At 54.4% G+C, this 20,842-nt stretch overlaps 1 protein-coding gene across 4 annotated transcripts in view; it reads right to left on the reverse strand.

Annotated features, from left to right (window-relative positions):
- CNTFR (ciliary neurotrophic factor receptor) overlaps positions 1-20,842 on the reverse strand; it is a gene marked incomplete at its 3' end in the record, with an annotated part of 215,984 nt that overhangs the window by 48,098 nt on the left and 147,044 nt on the right. For all 4 annotated transcript variants that reach the window (XM_084278237.1, XM_084278235.1, XM_084278238.1 and 1 more), the window contains one exon: positions 11,793-12,023. In XM_084278237.1, coding sequence (XP_084134363.1) covers positions 11,793-12,023 — 231 coding nt within the window. The remainder of the gene's footprint in view (positions 1-11,792; positions 12,024-20,842) is intronic.

A 20,842-nucleotide genomic window follows, 5' to 3' on the forward strand; every position in this document is an offset into this window, starting at 1 on the left:
ACATGCAGCATCCTCCAAACCACCCACCCCACCCCCCTGTGCCGCAAACACCCAGGTCGCGTTATCGGATGAAAGGAACAGCCACTGAGAAGCTAAATCTGCAAGACAGGGAAATGCACCCTCCTTAATTCACCAATTTGAAGGCCATGGGAGAAAATTAGTTCATCTCACCTGACCTCCTGGGTTGCACAGGCCATTATGTACCCCCGCTACCCCTCTACTGAGCCCAATAACTCGTGTCTGACTGAATCATCCTTCAGCGAGGCAGCCAGCCTTGCTCTGCAGATAACAAGCAGCACAGGAGCCACCACTGCTTTTGGCAGTTTGTTCCGATGCTTAATCATTTTTTCTATTAAAAATATGAGCCTCATTTCTAATTTGAACGTGGCTGTGCTCAGCTTCCAGTCATTGGCTCTAGTTATGGCTTTGCTTGCTGGTTTAGTACCCAGTATCTTCCCTGCTTGGAGGTAATTACCAACAGGAGTCAGGGCATCTTTCCAGCTCCTTCTGAAGCCACTGAACAGATTATTCTAAGTCTTTGTCCTTACGGCAGTCCTCCCTGCTCCCTTTGTATCCTTCTGTACTTTCCCTGGTTTCCCAAGGTCCTTCTCAAATTACTCCTCCCTTAACGTTCCAGGACGGATCTGCAAGGAGGAGAAATTGCCTCCTGATCAGACATACATGGGTTTTGGCAGAGGTGGCTCAATCTTGGCTCCAAAAGCCCCAGAAGAGCCTTCTTGGCCAACCTGTCCCAGTACAAGCTCACAGTTTGAGCTGCCTCCATCCTGGCACCCTCCTGCAGAAGGTAACTTCTGTGCTTTCTGCAAGTTTGCTTTGTTTTTCATCATAATTCGGCCCTGGAAGGTGCATAGCAGCACAGACCTTTTACTGCCACAAGCCCCAGGCAGCTGCTCTGCTCGCCCCAAGTGAGACTGACCCCAAAGTTCTGCTCTGATCCATCACCTCCCAGGAGATGGGGAAGCGAGGGAAGGGAATGCAGCAAAACGGCGCCTCTGCACCGACACTGACTGTGTGATAGGACAGCTTTGTGAGATTATTAATGCCTGTGGAAAAGCCCTCCCAAGTCTCCAGACCTGATGGAAGCAAAACTTTGCTCCACGGTGTGATGCAGAGCCACCAAGTCCTGTGCGACTGGGGTGTGCTGCAGCGCACGGCAGCCGTGGGTGGGGGTTCCCAGTGCAGCAGACCCCACTGCAGCTGCCAGGTGGAGTGAGCAGGGCTCTGAATCACCAGTGTGGTTTCTAAACCCAGTTATGTGACTCTGGCAAACCCCCAACATGTCCGTGCCTCAGTTTCCCCTTCTATGTTTTTGTTTAGGCTCCGACTGCCCTGCTTGCAACTGAGATGGGGCTCTTCTGCCTGGTGGAGGAGTGGAGGGTGGGGGGGTGGCAGGGGCTGCCATGTGTCCCCTGTGCAGCACAGGACTCTGGGTCCTAGGGTTTGAGTGCAGGCAAGGGAGGGAGAGAAGGACGAAGCAGATGAGGCCACAGAGCTTTTGCTGCTGTACCTGGTTGGTGACTCAGGGGAAGTCAGGCGTGGAAGGAAGTGGAAGTAGCTTGGACCGAAATACAAAAAGCAGAGATGAATCCAGTGCCAGAGGACTGAGCATTAGGAAAGCATTTGGAAGCCAGAAACGCACCCACAACCGCCAGACACCCTCCATGCCAGGATCCCCTCTTTGCAAAGGCACATTCAAACCCACTGCACGCTGCCTTTCAAGCAGGAGAGCTGCCTGCTGGGCCGTGCAGTCACACTGCTGCACAGGGAGGGATGCTGTGGCAGTGATGCACAGGCACACATGGGCAGGCCATGGCACCCCAGAGCACCCACACCCACCAGCCCACCTCCACTGGTGTGTTTCTGCCCAGTGCCCCCATGCCCATATGAATGGCTGTGCAATGCCCTGACAGATGCACTGCTGCAGGAATGGCTCTGGGAGGCCAAACCGCTGGACCACCTTGGGCATTTCCTTGGGAGAAGTGTGTGCCAGGGCACAGGGGACACACCATGAGCAGGTCCCCCTGCCTTCAGTGGCAAGGGTTCAGCAAGGAGATCTTTCCAAAGAGAGGGAACAGCACAGTATCAACTCCAGAGACAGTCACAGATGGTGGATGCCAGCCCGCTCACCATACACACAATGTATTTCACAGAGCCCTGCCTCCTACCTGCCAGAGTCCCCAGGCAACAGCTCAGACCAGCACAGGTAGCACAGCATCCAGGAAGCAGCTGAAAGGGGCTGCTTGCAGCCCTCTGCCTCCTTCCCTCAGTGAGAGGGTCAGGCATGTGCAGTCACGATGTGTGACACCCCACACCGCGCACGGCTGCTCCTCGTACGCTCTGCACTGGGGTGTGCTCAGCCCAAAGCTGCACATGGACCCACTGAGAGACCTCTTGGCCTCCAGAGATGGACAGCAGCACCCGTCTCTTCTCCCTGTGCACCCAAGCTCAGCCATGCAGGACATCACGCTTCCCCTGTGGACCCAACTGTGGTCCAGCTCCAGGTTTGTGGTCTCTCTGCCCTCTCCACCTCCAAGGAGCATCTCCCAAGGGGAGATACTGGTCCCTGCCGTGTGGGGATCCACACAGTCACTGCTGGGATCCAGCTCTTCATGGCCCTGGAACATGACCAGAATTCCCTCTCCCCCCGCCAAAACTTGGCACAGTGGGTTCTCATTATTCACTTGCTTTTGGCAAACACCCTGCTCTCCTCTCCCTCCCCTGCATGGCCAACAAACAGGCTGCCTGGTAGGGCACCCGGCACGTTGTTGGGGAGAGAGATGAGTGGCACACCGTTAGGCACACTGTTAGGCACACTGTTAGGAACACAGTTAGGTACACTGTTAGGCACACTGCTAGGCACACTATTAGGCACACTGTTAGGAACACTGTTAGGCACACCGTTCGGCACATCTGCGTGCAGCAGGCTGTGCACAGCTCCCGTCAGCCCAGAGAAGACCCATCCTGGAGAGAAAATAAGCAGGCGTCACCCTAGGGACGGTATCATAAACCATTTTAATAAGGCATTTCGCTCCCCCTCCCCACCATCCCAACTCATGCAAACACTGTCTTGTTTAGTTGGCAGCAAACGATAAAGACCCCCAGGGAGCAGAGGAGGGGGAGAAAAGGGACATCTGTTTAGAGCATTTCTACTGCATGGCTCTCCCAGGCTATTTCTATCTCTTCTTGTCAAAATTTATCAACTGCGTAATTGTTTAAACAGCATTAAAGTGCTTGGAGCAAGAGCAACTGGAAATTGTCCTGCAGTTGCCTCTGGTACCGATGCTGACAGCTTGGGAGGGGACTGGGGAGAGAAGGGATCCATCGGGCATGGGAACCCTCTGACTCCTTTTCCGGTGGGGGGAGACACCACCCTGTCCTGCTCACGGGAGGAAAACAGTCTCACTTTATTCCCTGCTTTGCAGACTGAAGCGTCTCCTCTCGTTCCCCCATCACACGTTTACTCTGCTGTGCTATTTACAGCAGACGCACTGGCGAGGGGAACCACAGCTAATGTCAAATGTCTTCCACACTGAAGTACACTGGGTGCTGCCTTGATCTGCCTGAGCGCTTGGCCTGGACCTCGCTGCCTGCCCAGGCCCTGCTGCCGTTCCCAGCTGCTGCTGGGAATTTTGGAGAGGGGTGGGTAAGCACTGGGAGCTGGGAAAAGATGAGGACGTGTTGCTGCCCACCATCCCCTCTCCTTCCAGGTGGCAGGGATGGTGCTGCAGAAGGTTTCCACGGCAGGGGTTTCTCATGCCCGGGGAGACTACATGGACTGGGTCCCTGCAGGCATGGACACATCTGGCTGGAGACAGGCAAGAGCTGTGCCCCATGCTGGTGATGTTGGTGTGGATCCTTCTTCCAGCATCACCCGGGAAATAGACTGTGGTTTATTTTTTTAAGTGCTACAGCCGTGCAGAGCCATGGTTGGAGAGGGGAAAAGCAGTGTCCACAAGCAGACCATCCACCCCTTCTCCTCCTGCCCCATGGCTGTAGTGACAGGAGGTGACGGCGCCTCGGCCAGTCCCTCCCCTCCCAGTGCCCGGGAAGCTGGAAGCAGCAGGAAGCTCGGGCCAAATATTTTGACAAGGGGCACTTAAGAGCAGTCGAGACAAAATCCTTCCTGGCGCAGAGGCCAGCACATACGGAGCGCCAGCATGTGTCCCCTCCGCTCCCCCCGCCGGCAGGCGCAGTCGCAGCCCCCGGTCACCAGGAGGCTTTATCCTCCCAGCCCAGGGCATCCCTAATTCCCGGCACCTCGGAGCCGGGGTTGCGGGAAACCGGTTAGATTAGACTTGGGCTTCTTTAACTACAGGGCTGTTTTTATCATGTTAAGGAGGATAAACAAACCTCAGGAGAGCGGGAGGAAGCTGTGCTGCCATCCGCCCAGGACGTGGGATGCTGGTGCAGCACGAAGCCTTTGGCACTGGTGTTAGGCAAGGGCAGGGAGGTTTTCCCAGGAAGCTGCCAAGCCCCAAAGCCTCTTTTCCTCTTCTCCAGCTCAGCAGTTCCTGGGACAGGGCAGGAGGGAAAAGCCAGGATACCCATCCCATGAGCTCATCCCCAGCCCTGCTGCAGGAGAGTATTCACAGTGACCCTCTGGGATCCTTTCACACTTAAATCCAAAGTTTGGGACCCTTCTGGATGCTCACCAAGAGGGAAACACTCTCTCTTTGATGGATACTCTATCCCTGGCTCTCACCAGCCAGGATGCTCCATCCCTGGGCTGGTCACCAGCAACTCTTCCACCCCTCCACTTCTGCCCTGGGGAGTGGGCTGGCACGGGAGCAACCACCTTCTCTGCTTCTCCATCAGCTCCTGCCATGCAGCGCTCCTGCCATGACTCAGGTGAAGGGCAAAGCTATGACCTCACCAGCACAGCACCCAACACTGCATGAGCTCAGCAGTCAGTGGGGCCAAGCTTCAGGTACCAGTGGGACCCAATACAGAACCTCACACAACTCGGCCACCTCCTGGGCATGGTTTCTTCCCTTGGCCAGGGGCTCCATGGGCCACAGCATCATCGAGGCCGGGGCAGAGCCGCCAGCACTGTGGTCCTGTGCCGCGGCACCTAATAAATGCCACGTGCCGCTCTGCTCGCCCCACTGCCGCGCGCTCCCCACCACCCCCTCCCCACCCCCCACCCCCCCTCCAGCTCCCCCGCACGAAGCGGGGGGCCGTGAGGATGGGAGAGGGGATATTTTTATTGTTCCTGACACGGGCTGCCCCAGATTATCATATTTTACGCAGCGAGCCAAAGAAGCATCACTCTGCTATGCTGCAGCTGGGCAGGCTGCCCAGCCCGGCGAAGGGGAAGGGCGGGAGGAGGAAGGCAGCGGGGCGCGTGCACGTGCGGGTGCGAGCGTGCGAGCGTGCGTGTGCGCACGCGGGCTGCGGGGCACGGCTTCGCTCAGCCCTTCCCGCTGCGGCGCGGCAGCCTGCGTCCCGCCGGACGGGGCGGGAAGGTCGCCCGCTGCCTGCATAACGTGTTTGTTTTTCTAGCCCAGCTCCTAACTCGATTAGGAGTAATTGCATTTGTGACGAGCGTGGTGGGTGTTTTTTTTTTGTGGGGTGGTTTTTTTTTTGTGGGGTGGGTTTCTCGGTTTGTTTTGGTTTTTTGGTGGGTTTGGTTTTTTTTTTTGGCCTTCTCCTTAGAAAGCTGTGATGGCAATTTGCATGCTGTTACCCGGCATGCCTTTCCTGCTCCTGGCTGGGCTAAGACCTGAAATCTGGGCACAGGCAGCGAAGTTCATACGTTGAGTTTTCCCAGCCGCAAAGAAACAGATCGGCACTGAAAGGCAGGGATTGGAGAGCCTGAATGCCTTGAGAAATAAACCTGGGCTTTGATGAAGGAAGCACTCCTGCAGCCGGGTTGACCTCGCGTCTTAACACTCCCTTCCCATGGTTCTCAGAAACCAAGGGGTTATGTTTAGTTCTGAAGCTCCCCAGGGCCACTGCACCCACCAAGTCCCCAGCAGCACGTGGGGAAAAATCAGCTACATTGAGAGCAATAAACCCAAAAGCTTTGGGGTGCATCTCCTGATGCTGGAAGATCAGCAGCCACATGCATAAGTTTGTTAGATCCATCCCTGCCATAGGTTTGGTCCAGGTTAGTGTAGCCTTGCCCTAAGCACTGCTTGGGCACAGGCTGAGGGCTGACCTCGCACAGGGCAGCTCCCCAGGGGCAGAAGCACTTTTGGAGGGTAGCAGGATGAATTGCAGGGGCGGGTGCTACTCTCTGCCAGCTGGCCTTGGTGCCAGGGAATGGTTGCAGTCATGTTTAACTTGCTGCTCTTGAAATAGCCTCAGTTTACATGGATGCGGGAAGGGATTGGATAAGTTCATAGGGGAAAAATCCATCAAAAGGGCTTTTTTTTAAAAAAAAAAACAACAACCAAACAACAAACCCAAGCCCTGCGTCACACATTTCCGGACATGAGCAGGACAATCATCTGCACGCACTGACCCCAGGTCTGTGCTTCTCCATCAGCATCTGCACCAGGAGCACTGGCCCGACCAGCAGCACCCTGCTCCCAGGCAACAGCATCCTGACTTCTGGAGCCAGCCAAACCTGTGTTTTCCCAAACTGGCACGTGCCCTCCTGCAGTTTCTTGCCCCAAACTGACCTATGGCAGCGGGCAGGATGACTCTAGTTGCTGGCACTGCCTTCCTTGGCTGTTTAACCTCTGGCCATCATGGGATGCTCACACCCATCCTGGTTCTCCATCCCTCTCCTAGGGAGCTAGAGGTGCCTGTCTTACAGGGGGAGGTTGTTACCTTCTTTGTTTCTTTTCTTAAATTTTGGATGGGTGAAAAAAGACAAAAAGTTATAAAAACAACAACAACAAAAAAGATGCAAACTGCAGCCCAACCCTCCAGTTGCAGCTGGAGCCCAGCTGGGAGGAAAGGGACTTCTAAGGCAGAGAAAAGGGAGGCTCTGATTATTTATTAGTGGCCGATGTTTGATCGTTTGCTAATCAGGCCAGAGAACACACTCAGGCTCTCCCGGCCTCCCTGCTCACATGTGGTTCCTGTTGCTTTGCCCCTTCCTCCCCCCTCCCTCTCTTTGGTTTTGCTTTGTTTGTTTTTCTGTTAATTTGGTTGTTTTTCCATGTCGTTTTCTGTCAAACCGCATGTTTTTCCCCTTTCTCTCGCCAGCTGCTGCAGTGACAGACACAGAAGAAGGAGGCCAGCCCAGAGCCTTTTGCCCTCTGCCAGTCCCTTTCCCACCATCACTTGGGAGGCAGCGATGCCCATGGGGCAGGGCTGGGGCTGGGGCTGGGCTACAAGCCCTGGTACCACCCCTGTGATGTGGAGGGCAGCTCTGCTGCCTGCACCCTGACCTGCGTTCCGGCTGCTGGAGGGGGCGTTGCTGTATTTCCTCTCCTGTGCAGAACCCATCCCTGCCTGCATCCTGGTCCACCCCATTGGAGTGGGTGGCCAGTGCTGTCAGCCACGCTCAGGCATCACCGAAGGCGGGCAGAGGGGCGAGAGGAGAGGTGTGGGTGGGCAGAGCCGCCGGGCCAGGATGACGATAAGCAGGTTAGAGAGGGATGGAGGGATGTGAGCAGGACTGACGCCCGCCCTGGCTGCCTCCCTCCCCTCTGCACACAAGGCCTCCCCGCTCCCATGTGCACTCTCCGGCTTCTGGCAGCCTTTCCGCCGCGCGTTTCCACTCCTCTCTGGCCCATTAGCAGTATTTTTATAACATTCTGTAATGCACAGAGCCGTGTGCCAAACCTCAAGAGCGCATTATTTCCCAACGTCTTTGTTATATCCATCCCCAAGCCCTCTGGCCACGTGTTTCCAAATGCAGAGATGCGGCTCGCGGGGGCAGTGGGAGCCCAGCGCCGGGCTCCTGGTACCCAGAGCCTTCTCCTCCCTCCTGCCTGCTCCTGGTCCCCGGCACTGGGCTCACTCCAGGGATGCCTGGTGTACAAAAGCCCCATCTGGCCCCATTGCTTGCTGCTTCTTACTACACTCAGGTATCTGTCACTCTCCAGGCTGCAGGGTGGATGATCCATTGGAGACAAATATGGAGCATCCTGGTTCCTCTCCTATGCTTCCCCCCAAGTTCAGCTGCCTGAAAAAGAGGCAGAGCATGCTGTGCAAAGAATCCTGGAAGAAGCTGCCCCAGAGAAGTGCCACCTTCCTCTAGGGTGGTTTGTGCTTGGGATGCTTCACACCCTGGAATCGGGTGATTTGGGATGCTTAGGGATATGTAAGCCTGTGGACCCTTCCTCCTCTTGGAGGTGGGCCCTCCATCCCTGGTCACATCCCTATGTACACTGTCCCCACTGCATATGCACTGATGTTCCCACCTCTGCACAGGACAAAACAGCCCAGTCACCCCAGTCATGTTCAACCCCCTGGGTGTTACTACATTCCCGGTTGTGTGCCCCACCGTGTAGACCTGACTGTCAAACCAGGCCCGTCTGAGGTCACCGTGTCCTCCTGCTCTCCTGCTGAAGCACATCAATGAGACACCTTTCCTGTGCTTCTTCACACGGTATCTTGGCCCTTTCAGCATGAAATTCCCACTCCAGAAATCCCAGCATGTCCCAACAGCATGTCCCACCAGAGCTCCCTGCTCCTTCTGGGCCAGAGCCATTATGGGAAACACTACCAAGAGTGGTCCAAAGGCCGATGCCGAAGTTCCCCCATCCCTCCCAGCAGCTCCCCTTTCAGCACAATCTGATCCCTTTTAGCCATTTCCTAAGCCTTGTTCCAACTCTCGTACTAATCCACATTTTCTCTGGTTTAACTCATAATTTCCCATGTGGCATCGTAGCAAATACTTCACTGAAGTTGAGACAGATTACATCGACCACATTTCTGGGCTTAGGAAATCAGTTCCCTTATCAAAGAGAACTATCAGGTTAATCTGGTATGATATATCCCTGGCAAGTCCCCCTTGTATTTTTCTTCCATTTTCCATTTGTCTCCACATCTTTAATTGCTGCCTCTTCCAAGCGCGCCCCACGGCCCCATTGTGCTGTGGGGTCAGGCTGTCTGATCTGGGCTTTTCCTCTCTCCAGCGCAGCAGGCACGTCGCCTCTTCCCACAGCACTGGGTACCACCACTCTGGGCTTCTAATGAGCCTTGCTAATGAACAGGAGATGTCCTCACCTGGGGACGAGGTGCTCCCCAAGCCTTCAATGCATCGCTTGCTTTGAAGGCTCCTGCACAGCGGAGAACCGTCTCTGGGTTTTATCCTCCCTCCTCTCCCGCAGCCCTTCACTGCCCTCGCTCTCAGCATCACTGCCCGGACCTGGTGGGGTTCATTCGGTATTGGGCTCTGCTGAGCTGACTTTAATCTCCCCTGAAACCTGGCTACAGAGCCAGCTCTGCTCTTCTCTCCTCGTTTGCTCCGTATTTATGTGGCTAACCCCCCCCTTTTCATTTCCTCTGCAAGGTCTCGCTCAGCTTGACTCCTGGCAGGTCTCCCTTCGTCCCTGTGCTTGCTGACCCCCAGGACGGAGCTGGCTTTGCTAATTGACACCCTTTCCTAGTCCTCCAAGCTTCTCTGTCCTCCCTCCCCACAGCCTTCTCGCGGCGCTGTGCGCCCCTGTCTCACTTGGGGGGCACGCCCCAGGTCATTTATTTAATGAGATCCCCAGCATTTTTCCAGGCGTGTGGCCCCCCACTGCCATCATCTTTCTTTTTACCCCAGAAAGAAGGGAAAATACAGGCACAGGCCTGTTTTCATTTAACTTCCCATACAAAACAAGTCCCAAATCCCTCAAATCCCAGGTCTGGGCTCCTAGCACACTCAGCTGCAGTAGGGATGCTACCACAGGGCAGTGCTTCAAACCACCAGCAAGCCGCCAACCTCAATTTCCATTTCCACCTCCATCATTTCCATCTCCTCCTGGGATGCTCCCAAACCCAGTTCTGTACAGCATCCCACATACCTCCAGGGAATCAGTCATGCCCCACAGAGGCGGGAAAGTTGTAGAGGGTGCAAGCAAGGGCTGGGGGTGGCAGCACTGGGAAAAGAAACCTCATGGAGAACATTAAATTAAAATCCAGGCAATTAAATTAACTGCCACTAAAAGTGTCTCACCTGATTAGTTCCTTGCATACTTAATTGTGTTAATAACACCCGGCATTCACTTAATATTTGTCACACTGTCTCCCAGGGCTGGTGGTCCCTGCAGTGCCCAGCCAGGCTTCTGAGCTGCCCAGTGCTCAGGGAGGCTGCAAGTCTCCAGCAAATGGGAACAGGCAGTAATAGGAAACAGTGGAATTTGGGCTCTAAAGCTGAGCAATTCCCAGGGGTCCCCGAGCGGATTGACAGGGATTACTATTAGCGAGGTGCTTAGCAGATGGAAGAGCCATTGCAAAGTCACCGTGATGCCACAGCTGCAGAGGAGGTGGTCAGAGGCTGCAGCCCCCTCCTAGTCCCCTTGTTTCCTCTAGACCTGGGCTGCAGCCCCCAGTGCACTGGCACAGTCTGGGACCTCTCCCCAGGTGGCATTTGGCGAGCACAAGACCTGCACCTCCTCCTCCTGCTGCTGCCCACAATGCACCCAGCTCCTACCTTCCCGGCCTCCAAATGACCCGTGCACACCTCTTCATCCTGAAAGTGCAGCGGAGAGGCTCAGGACTCATCTGACACTGCCTTTCTGTCTGCCGTGCCCCAGCCTGGACTGCTTGCTGACTGCTTCCCTCTCTCTTCCTTCTCACATTGCCTTCCAGCACCCCGTCCCCTTGTCCCATGTGCCGGGATCCCTCCCAACAGACCCTGACCTATGAGCTGGACACCGTGCAGCATCCTTGAAATGTGCATTTCTCCAGTCTGATCTACAGGTGCAGTGACCCTGTCCTGCCTGATTTTCAGGGTTCACACACAGCTTATATATACAGGCTGGTCTTCCTGCACACTCTGCCACCAGACCACGCTCTAGGACGGAAAAAACACTCCGATACAAGCTGAGGAGAGTGAGGCAAGGAGCAGAGGAAGGCTCTGCTGTGTCCTCCAAACCTGTGAGGCCACCTTTACACAACACATCCCAGCTGGCAGGGCTCCCAGCTGGCACCCTGCAGCATCCTCCACAGCAGTTGCCATCCCACAGCCAGCTATGCCGGCTGGCGCTCCCAGACACCGACTGCTGCTGGTTGCAGATGCGTGGTGTGAAACACACAGTTGTTATCAGCTGTACAAACACAGCGGCCCACCAAACACGCAGCTGCTATCAGCTCTCAGCATCATGTGAAATACAGCACAACTCTTATCTCCTGCGTGGAGACCTGTGAATCAGCGCATCTCGCACTTAAGATATGCAAAACGATGGGAAGTGTGCAGCTGCCTTCCAACACACCCGTGCACAGAGGCTCCTGCAGACACACAGCAACTGCCACCACCTTTTGCCTGCTCCTCCGAAACAACCACATTGCAGGAACCCCAGCCATTTCTTCTCCTTCCTGGCTGCAATCCCCTCTGGCAGCTCAGCCCCAACTCTTCCCACTCGCAGCAATAAGGGTCATGGCACTGGGCTGGATCAAGAAGCAAGATCCCTTTAATTATCCCCGGGGGGGTCAATGAATCTATTGGCTTTGATGCAAAGTTTGGGGCAGGAGGGGTTGATTCCAGCATCCAGCTGCTGGGATTTGTATGCCACGGGGAGCTTGTATGGCAGGGTGCAGCAGGACACTGCATGTATGGGGGGTACCGGGCTTGGCATGGCAGGAGTGGGCTGTGAGGGACCAATATGGGAGCAGACCATGTGGCTCTGTCCCCCTCTGACGTCACATGCCGGGGTACTTACTTCCAACCCTCAGATAGGTCTGGTATTTGAGGTGCCAGGAGGAGCCCTCGTAGCAGGAGTACTGTCCGCTCTGTGTCAGGTCGACATTCTTCAGGACCAGGTAGGACCCGTTCAGGTGGGACTCGTCAATGTCGGTGCCATTGGCTGTCCAGGTGACAGCTGCGTCCCAGTCCATGGAGCCACACTTCATGGTCACGTCCGCGCCTACCCGCTCGTACTGGATGTGGCTGTCTGTGGGTGAGAAGAGGAGAAGAACAAGTGAGCTCGGAGCCCCATGGGCATGGCTGTCATGTAAACAGGATCCCACCATCACATCTAGGAAGCAAGGAGAGGATTAGGGCAAGAACTGACATTGTGTTGCTGGCCAGGGAAGACCTTCTCCTTCTGCCCACCACAAGGATTTATTTTAACCTTAGACTAGAGTGGATCAGCTGGCAAAGACGAGGGGATCAGGACTCATGGACCACCTCCATCTCACAGGATGCTTTTCTCTGACCTTTACCTTGGAGGAGATATGTCAGGGCTGCACATACGGCTCACCAGCCAAACATCCCACAGCACAGCCAGCCGCTCACGCCAGCCAGCCGTAGCCAGTCCTGCATCTATGTGACACGTCGTGCGGTGCCAACCAAATGCACACATTGCGGACACCCAGCAGAGAGATGACAGAGCCCCAGGACTTGTCACCAGCCAACCCGAGTCATTTACCAGCGGAGGTGGAAAGCCTGACGCTGCCATTGCAATTCTCCACCCAGGAAATCAAGTGGGAGGACTGAAACCTACCTGTGCTGGGCTTTGGGATAGGGCAGCTGCTCGGCACATGCTATGCTGTTTGTCTCCCTTCCTGGCTTTTCTCCTCTCTCTACAATAACAGGGCTCCTTGCTGAGCTGCGTGATTTAGCATCTTGCGAGTGGGGCAATACAGCTCGTTGGGCACCAGCTGCCTAATTGAATTTTCTCAGGTTTTTGGACAGGAGCTCGAGCTGACATTCATTAATGATCCTGAGCAATTGAATCTTTCCTGTGTCGCTGCAGTGGCTGTGCAGAGCTGCGTGTGCCAGGGATAAAACCTTGTGTGCATGGGCGCGTGATGTGGGGCGAAGCGGGACAGGCAGGGGACGAGGTCCCTTCAAGGCTTCATTGAAGCCTTTGTGCACAGGCAAGGGGGTAGTCAGTTCTCAAAGTACTCCTGGGTTTCAAAACTGCATTTGACAAGGTGCCTCCCAAGGAAACCAAGGAGCCCTGACGCACAAGGAAAAGTCCTGTCAAGGATTTATAAGCAGGAGACCGAAGGTGAGGATATGCGGTTGGCAGTAGAAGATGCCACTGGTGAAGTCTGACAGAGATCAGGGCTGGATCAGAGCTGCCCAACACCCTTGCAGCTCGTGGGGAAAAGGGGGTTGAGGCAATGAGAGGGAACAGCGTGCTGCTGAGGCTGCTGGGGCAGCCAAATTACAGCTGGGTGCCAGAGTGCTGCAGAAGGACATCATGTTACAGAATAGCCAGGTGGTAACATTGCATTGGTAAGTGTGCAGGGATGCACATGGGAGAAATCAAGCCTTGCTTCACCTACTGCTCACAGCTCCACACGAGCCACAGCCTCCATGGAAACATATCTTGGAGTTACCACGTTCACTTCCCCGAAAACATCAGCTCAGTGGTGACCAAAAATGCAAACCCAGCGCTAGGATTTACTCTGAAAGGGACTGAGAAGAAAACAGAAAGCACTGTGTCCTTAAAGGAGTGCACAGATCTGTCCCCGTGCCATCAGGAAATTGAAAATGGAGCAGGGAGAGGAGAGGGGGAAGAGCACGGGCTGGAAACAGCCCCCACGTAAGGATGGCTTAGCAGATGCAATCCCTCATCTGCACAAAGACACAACAGAAAGGAGACATGATAGAGACTTAAGCAATGGTGAGTGACAAGGAGAGGATGAAAGGAGAAGGACCGCTTTGCTCTTACTCCTAATTAAGGGGCAGAAAGTGAAAACAAGCAGAAGAAAGTGTTTTTTCACATGAAGGGTGATTAAATTACAGAAACCCATGTCCATCAGCTGCTGTGGATGTCAAAATTTTTTGGAGAACACTGACTGAACGAACCCATAGGAAGAAGACACCACCCCAGGTGGCAGAACACTTGAGCTGCCCAGTGAGCCTGGGGAGGCTGCAGGCAGCTGATGGTGAGGAGGGATGGGAGAAGAACCCCCAGCACTTGTCCTGCTGCTTTCTCCCTTTCTAGACATCAACTCCTGGGTCCTGTTGATAGGTGGGGCATGATCCAGCCATTCCTTGTGTGAAAGCTGACAGCCTGAGCCCATCTGCAAAGGGTGGAGCCCCAGGGAAAAGCTGGCCCTGAGGAGTTTTCTGCCAGATTTGAGTGCTCTTGCAGGCAATCTGACAGGACACCTACTCCTGACAGGGAAACAGCCCCTCTGGGGATGCTATCTAACCTTGCTGGGAAAGGGGGTGCTGAGAACAGACGGAGAAAAAACTGAGGTGTGGTAAGATGCTGGTGAGATGCCTGAAGATCATCTCAGCCATGGGTGAGGACCTTTGAGAAGCTGTTCTGATCAGACAAATGTGTTTCAAGTGTCTTAGAAAAGCTTAGAGCTTACACTGAACATGCAGAAAGAGGGGAGAACATCTAAGCTGAAGCATCTGTGTGAGGAGGGGTAGCTGGAACGGGCCCAGATAAACAGGCAGATAGGCAGAAGTGTGGAAGGAGATGGATGGGTGTACGGATGAATGAGTGCATGTGATCTTAGAGAGACGGGCAGATGGCTGATTGGGCACAGATGGGGTGGAGGGAAGAGTATGGAGATGTAAGCAGGGATGACTATGCAAATGGATGGATGGATGGGCATATATGGGGATGCAGAGACGTGTGAGTGGATGGAGGCATAAGCGTATGAGCAGCTCTCTGGCTGTGAGTGTGGGTGGAAGGATGGTGCGTAGGTGGAGGGAAGAGGGGAGGGAGGGGCCAATGTATGTCAGTGGGTTTGGGTGGATGGTCGGCTGTTCAAACGGCTGTAGAGATGGATGGTTGGATGGATGGATGGATGACTAGGCAGATGGCTGGATGGATAGATACAGATAACAGAGTTAAGTGTCCTAGCATCTTACTCTAGTTCATAGAATCATAGAATGGTCTGGGTTGGAAGGGACCCCAAGGATCAAAGAGCTCCAACCACAGACAGGGACACCAACCTCCAGCCTGGAGCTACACAAGGTTGCCCAAGGCCCCATCCAAGCTGGCCTTGAACACCTCCAGGGATGGGGCATCCACCACCTCTCTGGGCAGCCCCTTCCAGCACCTCACCACTCTCTCTGTAAGAAACTTCCCCCTAATATCTAATCTAAAACTTCCTTCCTTTAGTTTTAACCCATCCCCCTTGTCCTGCCATTCTCTGCCCTTTTAAAAAGCTGATTCCCCTCCTGTTTCTCTGCTCCCTTCAGGGACTGGAAGGCTGCAATGAGGTCCCCCCCAAGCCTTCTCTTCTCCAGGCTGTACGAGCCCAGCTCCCTCAGCCTCTCTTTGTAGGGGAGGTGCTACAGCCCTCTAATCATCTTTGTGGACTCCTCTGAACCCTCTCCAACAGTTCTGTATCTTTCTTGTATTGCAGGCCCCAGACCTGGACACAGGACTCCAGATGGGGCCTCACGAGTTCTCCTCTAATTTCTTCTGTTGCATTAGGTAAAGACATTTTCTCTTCTTTCCTGCTGGCTTACTAAAGGCCATGGACATTTCTGGCCCAGCACTTGGGGATCTGCTCAGCAGAGACACTGGAGATTCTGCATCACCCACCAGGCTGACTGCAGTGATGGGCCCACGGACATGCCCGTCTTGCCTGGGTCCTGCCTGCCTGGTGCCCAGCCCCAGCAAAGATTTGACAAGTTTGGAAACCTCTGGAGTGCCCAGCTCTGCTTCTCAGGATTGTGTCTGAGAGACTGTCTGTAGCTGGTGGCAGCAGAACTAAGCTGTGAAGGGGGAAAAGGCACCTTGAATTATTTCCTATTTGTCCTTAAACACAGTGCAAACATGTTGGCACTCATCCAGAAGGACTGAGGGAGCCATTCCTGGAAGACAGGTCTTTGAAAGCAATGCTCCTTTCCAAGGCAATGATTTAAAGACCCTGACAAGGCATAAACCCAAAGCACAGCTTCAGAGGAGGCATTTCTTCTAGTCAGGTCTGCTGAGGCTCTTACTGGAGCTGAGCCCTCCTGCCTCAGGCCAGCCATAGGAGTCCCACCCAACCACATCACCCTGAGAACATACAGCAACCCCACTGGCAGGTGTCATCTCACTTTAGGAAGGGGCACCATTGGCACAGCCCCCTACAATGCTGTACCAGCCCTGTCTTCTGCTGTGGACACCAGTTCTCCTTGGGATGTGAATGGGCAAGGGTGAGAAGAGCTTTTATTGGGAGCCTCCACTTCCCACAGGCTGGGTCTGCACAGGACCCCTCCTCCCAGCCCACCCGGAGCCTCACAGCTTCCTCAAGCAGGGAGGGGACGGGAGGGAGGTTTGTCCACACTTCTGGTCACCACATAATTTGTAACACGTGGGACTAGTGACCAAGATGATGCTTGTGCTGCAGGGCCAGCCTGGCTGGATGGACATTGACTGGAGGCATGGGCAGAATGAGGGACAACAGCCAGGGCTGCAGTTCAGGAAGTTTGAGATGGGCATGGAGGAAAACGTATTCTCAGGTCAGGTACCCACAGAAAGGGGGAATCTCCATCCTTGGAAGCTATCAGGGCTCTGTTGACAAAGCCGTGGCTGATCTTATCTACTGTTGTGGATGATCCTTTTCTGAGTGGGACTCTGAACTAGACACCTCCTAAGATTCCTTCCCACCAACACTGCTGTGATCCTCAGCTAGAAGAGACACACAGTGATAAATAGACAGAAGTGATGCTGCTGTGCCCCTGTAGCACCCTGCTTCTCCAAAGTATGCTGGTCTTTGGGTCAGGTGACAGCACCAGAGTGAAGCAGGCATGATGGAGAGGTGGTGATGCTGCACTCCAACCAGCCTGTGGACATCCAGCCCCACTAAGGGCCACGTCCTCTGCAGCAGCACAGCAGAGCAGCGCAAGCACAGCATGGCTTACAGCATAAAGTCCCAGAGCTGGAGAGGAGCCATGGGGATGCATAACAAGGGCAGAAATTACAGCTTTAGCCAAGCCCTGCGAAGCTGCAGTGGAGACGAGATGGGAGCCACTCCTGGGGTAGACACACACTGCTCACAGTGGTGGACCTAGGGTAGCTTGGTGAATCGAGCTGTGAGCTGCTTTGCTGTCCTCCTAGTGATGACAAGGGACAACTTGATGGTGTGATCTGTGCAACCGCAGCACAATAGGGACCAGCAGGACAGCACTCTAGCCAAGAGAGGGAAGGGAAGCTGAGATGCGGGAGCTTGTGGGAACACGTTTGATGCTTCCCAAACCCATTCTGCTCAGCTGGAGGCCCTCAATAGAACCATCATCCTCGTTTTCATCCTTAATGAATCTTGGCCTGCACTGAGACTGCAAGAGCAACACACCACAGGGAAACCCTGGGAACCCGAGGGCTACCCTGGCATGCGCCGTGCTGAGGAGCAGCAAGGCTCCTCCTGGGAGCCATCTCCACTGGCTACTCTCTCCTTGTTCCCGCTGAGGCTCCCACCCTGCCAGCATGGGCAGCTGCCAGGACAAGCATGCTGCGGAGCACTGCCCTGTGCAGCACGCACGAAACCACACCAGGGATACAGCCCCAGGGGCCTGTGCCCAGATGCCCAAGGGGTCTTTGGAACAGCGAGCAGAGGAAGTGGAGAAGATGTTTTTCATTCCCGGCGCCAGCGCTCACCACAGCCCCTCAATGGGGTTCTTTGTGCCAGGACACGTCGCAAGCCAACCTCCAGCATGCACATCTGGGGGCCAAAACCACCCTCACTGTCACAGCGGTTCTCAGGCAGACTGGGCCAACTATTCCCTCCAGAGCCCTCTGCTCAAATGCACTGTGGGGCTGGGGTTGGCTCAAGCAGAGAGAGAGCAAAAGGAAGGCACTGCTGCATTTCTGGAGACAGAAACAAGCCCTCTTCTCCTCTGCAGGATCCACAAGCCCCTGGCTCTGCTCCTCTTTTGCAGATAGGGAAACTGAGGCAGTGAGAAAGGTTGTGTCCCCACTTCCCCCGACAGGACATGAAGCCCTACTGCAGCGGGGTGGAGAATTACAAATGTGCTATTGGACAGAGCAGCCTTCACATCACCCAGTGAGCCTTTGTACCTCCCTACCACCGCTGAGCAACTAGCCACGAATAATTATCTTGGGGGCTAATTAGCTCTCTGTGTATGTATTCATAAATTATACATTTAATATTTACACAGTGTTGGGGCGATGCCGAGAGCTTTCCAAGCACAGAAACTGGTGAGGTCTCGCACCCTGCAACTTCCCGCTGTAAATGAGATGATTAAGCCCACAGGAGATGAGTGAGGAGACCCGGAGGGTGGGGAGGGTGAGGGGAAAAAGCCTGGCCAGTGTGGAGAGGGAAGGAGAGGAGTGCTGCTCCCCACCTCAGCTGGAAGCTACTGTGGCAACTGCAAACGCCACTGCTCAGCTTCATCTCAGGCTGCCCTGACTCCTGGCAGTGATGTCTCATGTGCTGGTGCCTGGTGAAGAGGTGGGTTGACCATCTCCCCTTGTCCTTCCCACACGGAGCGGGGCATTTGTGACCATTAGGTCTGGGTCTCACAGGCTGGTGGCACAATTCTGTGGCTTCTCTCCTGCTCCAGCAACTCTGATGGCCGGCATGAACATCGCTGACCATGCCCAAGGGAATGTGCTAGCTCCGTTCCCATCTGCAGCTTCCCAGCCCTGAAGTCTGCCCTTGAGATGAAACCGCATCTGGCTCTGGAGAAGGTTTCCTGACACCAGCTTCCTGAAGCACACCCCATCCTTAATCTTCTCACATCCATTCCCTCTGGCACTGCGTGGTCTTTGCACAGTTTTTGTTGCCAGCAGAAACCTTTCCTTCAAGGAGGAGAAGGAATTTCATGCTTAAGGAGGCAGTTCTTCCACGAGTGATTTAAAACTAGATACATCTTTGTAAGGAAACAGGCGTAATTAAGTGTCATTGATGTAGCCAAAGATATGGACCGTTCCAAGTTAATTTTGTCCATTAATGAAGAATTGCAGCAAGCAGAGCCTGCATTTGTTGCTCTACTTTGGTAAATCCCTGGAGTCAGCAGCTTTGCTCTCTTGACAGGAAAAAATAATTAGCAAGAAACTTTAATTAAGAGATAACAGATGGGTGCTAAAGGACTTGTGCTCAATCATTCCACGATAGCCTGTAAACAGACCTCAGTTTACTTCAAGGGTGTTGTAAAAGGAGGCACTTTGCCCCTCCACCATGCTCAGCTCAGGGAAAGCTCCAGGGCAGGAGAGGCTCTCCTTTTGGCTTGGATGTGACCACAAAATGTCCTCCTGTGAGGGTCGGCAAAGCCCTGTTGAAGCTTTCTTCCAGCTTTGCAGCAGCCTGACCTTCCACCACTGCTCTGCAGCTGGGCAGGCCTCCTTCTGCAGCTACACCCCAAACGCAGCTGGGGATGTCCCTTGTGGGGTAAAAAGAGCCTTGTGGCCCTTCTTGATGCTCAGCTGCAAGAAGCTGGTCCTTCTTCCATGAAACTTAACACAATTCCCTCCTGGGCCTTTCTGAGGATGAAGGGACACTTTCACAATCAAAAAAGTTACTGGCACGATAATTCATGTCGTGGGCTCCTTCCTGGACCTGATGTGGGGAGGTGCCATGCCTGCTCTGCGCCTGGCTTAACGTGGTGACGCGGTCAAGGTGGTGGCACGTGCACGGGGGCCAAGAGGCCTGCGCAGCAGCAGAGCCCAGACACACGCCTGTGGAGAAAACAGCACTAAACCCAGCGGGGAACTGCAGAACAGAGACCCGCTGCTGGGAGCAAGAGGAGAGAGACAGGCTCGCAGCAGAAGCGAAGGCCAAGTCCTTGCTGCAGCAACTGGCTCAGCCCCAAGGGATGCGGCAGCTGCCCGTGCCTCGTGGGCTGCGGTCCCACACTGAGCCCTGCCTGGGAGGCATGGTAGCAGGACGGGGGGGAAGCTGCCATAGCAGACAAATAACTTTGGCGTTGTTTTTTCTGCTTGTATCACAGCAGGCATCAGACTGGCTGAACCAAGGGCCCATCTGAGCAGGATGGCTGTACCCATGCTGGTCTTGGTGCACCTTCCGCGCCCTGTGACAGAGCCTGTCCTGCAGATTTTCGGACCTGCCAAACCACACCCATCTGGGACATGGTGCTGGCAGTGCTCCTCGCTGTAAGTCAGGAGGACTCTACACCATGGGCAGCCTTGGTTCCTCCTGTGCCATCACACCCAGCTCTCGTTGTACACCATTGTGATGCCCTGATGCCAACTTGTCCCCAGTCACAAGGGACAAGTAAACCTGGGAATAGCAACCAAGTCCATCCTGCCTCAGTAACAAGTTTCTATCTTGCCAGGGATGTGTAGAGGACCCCAAATAAGCTGCTGTTTCCCATGGCCTCTGGGTAGGCCTGAGCTCTTTCAGACCGTGCTGCCCATCTGCAGTGGTTGCGTACTTCATCTTGTGTTGCCATGTGCAGGACCAGGAGAAGCTGTTGCCTCTGCTGCTACTTCTGGTTTGCTGTCTCAGCTGCTCTGCAGCAGAGAGGTCTGGGTGCTCTTGGACCGGTGATACTGGATTTATTATTTTATTTTCCCATGAAATTTTGCTCTTGCATCCTAGGAGGAGACCCGAGCTCATTTGTTGATCTGTTTTCCAGCAGGAGGTCTTGGTAAGAACTTCATTTGGATGTGCTCACTCTTCTGGTCAAAAAAAAGCTTTTGTCCTGTGACTCCAAGTGCTCTTCTTGCTGGGGCAGGCTGAGCTATAACACCAATTTCATCCTAAGGCAAAGGGAAAGCTGAACTGGACTTTGCCCACTCAGCCTTCTTGCAAATCAATTCGAGATGACTCGTCCTGAGGAAGAACATTGCCTAGTAAAGCAGCAACTCCTCCAATCCCCTGC

Source organism: Gallinula chloropus, assembly GCF_964237585.1.
Source record: "Gallinula chloropus genome assembly, chromosome: Z".
NCBI lineage: Eukaryota > Metazoa > Chordata > Aves > Gruiformes > Rallidae > Gallinula > Gallinula chloropus.